The sequence below is a fragment of the Trichoplusia ni genome, chromosome 11 (genome assembly GCF_003590095.1).
Source record: "Trichoplusia ni isolate ovarian cell line Hi5 chromosome 11, tn1, whole genome shotgun sequence".
In the NCBI taxonomy this organism is placed as follows: Eukaryota; Metazoa; Arthropoda; class Insecta; order Lepidoptera; family Noctuidae; genus Trichoplusia; species Trichoplusia ni.
Window position 1 is genome coordinate 10,935,391 of NC_039488.1, and position 5,605 is coordinate 10,940,995.

Sequence of the window (5,605 nt, forward strand, 5' to 3'; positions counted from 1 at the left end):
TAAAAAAAATACATTGATTAGTCTTATTATAAATAGCTCAGAAATAAGATTATTTTTATTAAAAAATATATAGCCTAAGCGATAAGTAATATTACCGATTTGTCTGTTAGCAATAAAATGTGTGGACCTGTCTAACGTGCGTACTATTTTTAGATGATGATAAAAATGTCCATGCCTAGCATTCTTAATTTATCTCAAACTTAAGAAATTCGCTCGTGGACCAACTTATGTAATATCTAATATTTTCATTAACTCTACTGTCTAAACTAGTTTTTTCTATGTTGAAATGTCAAGCGTACTGCCAAAGCTAGGATAAAGGTAGAAAAAAAACAAAAGTTGACCTTTTCAACTTGTGAAGTTATTGGTAGGTATCGCGTCTTGTTTGATATTCCCGTGTATGTGTATATAAGAACAAGAAATCCTAAATCAGCATTAGATTGAACTAGAAGTTCGAATAAGCAACACCAAAATGGTAAGTGCGCTCCGGGCTGTGTTAAATTATTAAATTTTAATTCCAAATTTTAAAATAATGATCGTGACAAAAAAAATAAGTGCATTTTTATTTATTTATTTTTTAATTTCCTATTTCATGTGTTTATTATTTTGAAAAATTAGTAATAAATTTTATATTAAAATTAATGGGATAAAAATTAGTGTTGTTAGTAGTGAATTTAAATTTTAGAAAAAAATTACGCAACCGTTTTGGAATTCCGATTGCATAGTTTGTTGCATAGCATGAGTTGACATAATTGATGTCGTTTTATTTTTGTGTCATTTTAAACTAAGATTTTAAGTTTTTTTTTATTTATCCTCATGGGTCATAGATCATATTGTTTGGTCAATATTCGTTATATAAAGTTTTATAATCTGATTTGAAAGAAGATGAAACGATTAAAAGAAACTTAATACATTTTTTATTGTGTCCGTTGTACGTTTAAAAAACAGAGTTTAAAAAAATAGTTTGTTATTTTATCTTAAAAAGTTGCAACTACAAAATTTATAAATAAAATAATATAGAAACAAAAGTTCAACTGGGTACTTACTAAACGTTAAACTATGAGAACTAATCATATAAAATTTCAATATCCCAGATTCAGAAAAAATTTTTTTTTTTCAAATCCAGAAAACCGCCATCATTGCCCTTTTGTTCGTCGCGTGCGCAAGCGCCGCCGAAGACAAAGCCGCCAGCATTGTCAGCTTCGTTAACCAGCAGAATCCTGAGGGCAACTACGAGTACGCCTTCCAGACAGACAACGGCATCTCCGGAAACGCCCAGGGACAACTCAAGACCATCAACAAGGTACACACAGTATAAAAACTTACAGACAAATATACAAAACCCCTCATCCCAGAAGAAAGGTTGTTAAAATAACTAGTCGAAAATCAAAATCATTAGTTTTCATTTCAAATTGCACTTTTAAAATATTACCATAATGACTCAAGTTGCACTGTTCGAAAGTGTCATTCTTATGGAGAAGAACCGGACAGGTGACAAGTCAAAGATTTTTTATCATTTTCATAAATTTGGAGGATTGTGTGTGTTATTTAGGCCAAAATTCCTCTTTTTGCAATGGCCGATGTATGAATGGAATTAAATTGAAATTGACACTATTCTTATTCTCCTAAAGCATTTTGTCAGCACAATAATTGGGAATATATTAGTATTAACAGTGAGTGTCAGGTTCTGAATTTCCAATTATTTTAAAGTCACTGTAAAGTATAATCCTGTTTATTTTGTAAGTTATTGAATACAAACCCTTTACTTTTGATCCCTCCAAGAACAAGTGTACAAAGTTTCATGACGATCGGTCAAGTATTTTTCGCGATCAAGTGTAACAAAGCATACATTCACATTAACAATATTAGTAGGATGATTAGGCCATTTGTTGAGATCATAAGTTGAGTGCAAAATCTAAAAGCTAGTTTATTGTGTTTTAAAGGACGAATCTGCGGTTGTAGTCAGCGGCGGCAACAGCTACATATCCCCCGAAGGAGAGTCCATCTCCCTCACCTACATCGCTGACGAGAACGGATACCAACCCCAGGTAAACTATCAACCCTCCAGTCCCTCCAGAACTTATTAAGGAGTAGATTTCTTCCAAAAAACAGTAAAAGTCTTCTAGCTTGTAGAAATAAAACTTGACAAAAAATTAAGTACGAGTGGTAAAGGTAAATGAAGGTCACATAAACTGTTACTCCGGCAAAAAACAGCATTTTGGTAATATCGCCATCCTGGAAAAAGATACAATATTTTTTATGAAGATCCAATTTTAAAAATGCAGCAAAATTTGAGCTCAAAACAAAGGCCTCCAAAGCTTATTAAAACCAGTTTAACAAGATAATAAATTACTTTATTGTCAATCTAATAGGTACTTAAATGACGAGTTGTTTTCGTTTAAGCCATAGATCAATGTAAGAAGCGAAGATATTTGGATTGACCTTTATCGAAGAGCCGTTTGGCTCGGATTACACATATCTGATGTCTCAGACCTTTTGATTAATTTACATAGTTAACTGAAATTACAAGACCTCTCTTGCTAAAGGGTCAGTCTGTTATTAAATACAATCTGATATAGAATTAGATTTAGTAACTAATATGATGCAAGAAATTTTGATCATGACTGATTGGCTTTTGAAGTTATCTTGGTTAGCAACAGTTCATTCATGGATAAGTTTATCAGCCTCAGCATTGGCTCTGACCGACCACTTTATCTAATATAAGACTTTTTCTATTTGGACCCACTAAACATGTCAGCTGATTGGCTCTGCATTGTCTACTTGTCTCTACATTCTACTTTACCTAATACAGATATCCGATATATATGACTGGATAGCTAAATAGTTGAGGTCATCACGCAAAACCGCCTGTGAGGTGTTGCGGGTTTGATCCTCGCGTAAAACAAGCGTGATGCACGCATGTTTGTTCTGAGTCTGGATATCTTTGTCTATGGGATTTAAATGATTGTGTGATCCATAGCGACGGGGTTCATCACTACGGCCATTAACCTTAGTATGTTAAAGTGTAACTCCAACTTGTATTTTAATATTTTTCTTTTGTTTTGCAGGGTTCTCACCTCCCAACCCCCCCTGCCCCTATCGCCATCCCTGAATACATCGCTCGTGCTATCGCCTACATCGCTGCCCACCCCTACACCGAAAAGAAGAACTAAATTTATCTCTAACAAACAAGTAACATGAGCAACACCTAATGTTACGCGTATCCTACAATCTTAATGCTTTAAAACCATTTTTTTGTAAGTGTTTTGTTTTTTAGATATTAAATAATGTAAACACCAAAAATGTTGTAGTTTTGTTTTCTTTTCGGCTATTGATATTCATTCTGGAAGAACTTTGCTTGCCTATACGAGACTATTTCTTTATATCTAGTCCCCCTTTAAGTGAGAATTCACAAACTTTCAGATCACATTGGGAGTCCTAAAATATTATTACAATTGCGAAAGCGTGATAATGTTATACTTTTAATTTAAATTTAAAGAGGCTCTCGTAGGCTTCCTAAAATCCGTGCAGTGATATTCATTCAATACCTAGCTGTGCTCCGCGGATTTGACCGCGTGAATACGTGGGTACGGTTTCCGGTGCCTTTATATTAGTGTCGATTAAGTAACCTTAAATTATCTAATTTTCCGAGCATTTTTTTCTTTCACAATAACCTTCTATTGACAATAACTAATACAACAAAACAATAATTAGCAAAATCGGTCCTGCCGTTCACGCGTAATGCCGTGACCAAGGGAAATCGGGATTCATTTTTATAATATAAACCAGGATTTACAACAAAAAGTAAGCACATGCAAAAAGATTCTATGACTTGAGTAATTTAAAGTAATAATAGTCTGCCAACTTGACTGCTTGATGAACAAGTAATAATAGGATTAAATTAATTAAAAGTGGCATATAAATGTCAAGGCATACAATGCAACCAATGATTAATGGTCTAAAAGTTATAAACACCAAATTCATTAAGTTTAACCTAATCTGCTAAGATTTAAGATACATGTAATATGAATGTGATAATTATTGCTATTCATTTATGCCAGAATCTTACCAAATCTGTAAAATATTTATTAAAATAAAGAGAAATAAAAATAAATATCTTATTCTGGTCTTTCAAAAAAATCCACAATATTCCGCAACTTTCTAACAACGCCATCTAGTCTCAAACGAAGCAAAGCTTGTATGACGAGTTCTAGACAACTGATAAACACGTACATATTATCTATCTATACTAATATATAAAGCTGAAGAATTTGTTTGTTTGAGCGCACTAATCTCAGAAACAAACTGGTTCAAATATTTTTGTGTTGAATAGACCATTCATCGAGGAAGGTTATAGGCTATATACCATCACGCTGCGACTAATAGGAGCGAAGATACAATGGAAAATGTAACAAAAACGGGGGAAAAATATTCAACATCGACTGCTCCCGTTCAAAAATTCCTAACTTATATCTTCTACCACGCGGAAGAAGTCGCGGGCAACAGCTAGTTCTAAATACATTCCAAATACATATATAAGTTATACCCACAAAGAATGAATGATCATGCTTATCACACAAACATTTGTCCTATTTGAGAATCGAACAGACGACCTCCGGTATAGCAGTCAAGGTCACTAACCACTAGATCAACAGGCTTGTCAAAGCAACCTACGCAACAAAAAACCTAACGTTACCTACTTTTTCTATAAACTCTAATTTTAGTCTGACTTACTGTAATTTAATGAACATAAATATCGAATGGCTTAATTACTTAGTAATTAACAGTTTGCTTACGTTTATTTATCGGGATTAAGTACTCCAGTTGAGTTCGAAACTAGTCGGGCGATCCCGAATAATTATGAATCCGTCTTAATTAAGCTATTTTAATAAATACCTACTTTTATTGCCTGTGTATGTTGAGTTTCATAAAAAAATAATCTGACTCATTGACGAATTAATTTACCTATTTAACTCTTAAGCTTAATACAATATAATCAACTAGCTGTTGCCCGCGACTTCGTTCCCGTGGGTAGAAGATATAAGTTAAGATTTATACCTGTCCTGTTTTTTTCACATTTTCCATTGTACCTATCTTCGCTCCTATTAGTCGCAGCGTGATGGTTTATAGCCTAAAGCCTTCCTCGATGAATGGTCTATTCAACACAAAAATATTTTTTCTATTTGGACCAGTAATTCCTGAGATGAGCGCGTTCAAACAAACAAACAAACTCTTCAGCTTTATATATTAGTATAGATGAGAAAATATCACATTAAGCATGGAAATATAAAACAAATGAACTTTGTTAATTGCGCAAATCTTAAAACTCGTGCAGGGTTGACACAAGATTATTTAAAATCATGGTTTGGCTCAGATAAGTTACGGGTCCAAGGCAACAATACGTCGATAATACATCGTAGGTAATTGGCAATTGCTAGTTTTCATTTAGAATTTTATATAAATGAAAATAAGGTACAAACTATATAATTTTTGAAAGCTCTTCTCTACCCGCAAGGCTAAAATCGAATAAGCTGCTAGACTAACCAAACAAAAACTTTTGTTTGATTAGAAACTTTGTTTTCTGTCTTAAATTGCTTGGAATTTATCC

The 5,605-nt window shown here is 33.3% G+C and overlaps 1 protein-coding gene across 1 annotated transcript; it reads left to right on the forward strand.

Moving 5' to 3' along the window:
• The first annotated feature begins 369 nt into the window (after positions 1–369).
• On the forward strand, positions 370–3,304 carry LOC113498742 (larval cuticle protein LCP-14-like). Its single transcript, XM_026878878.1, has 4 exons — positions 370–472; positions 1,124–1,300; positions 1,941–2,045; positions 3,066–3,304. The coding sequence occupies exons 1-4, from the start codon at positions 470–472 to the stop codon at positions 3,168–3,170; spliced, it is 390 nt and encodes a 129-aa protein (XP_026734679.1). The 5' UTR covers positions 370–469; the 3' UTR covers positions 3,171–3,304.
• Positions 3,305–5,605: the final 2,301 nt, after the last annotated feature.

Excerpts from the sequence above, each read along its gene's own strand:
- LOC113498742 (XM_026878878.1), top strand. Across the intron at positions 1,301-1,940 it reads AACTCAAGACCATCAACAAG|GACGAATCTGCGGTTGTAGT; the intron begins GTACACACAGTA and ends TGTGTTTTAAAG. Across the intron at positions 2,046-3,065 it reads AGAACGGATACCAACCCCAG|GGTTCTCACCTCCCAACCCC; the intron begins GTAAACTATCAA and ends TTTGTTTTGCAG.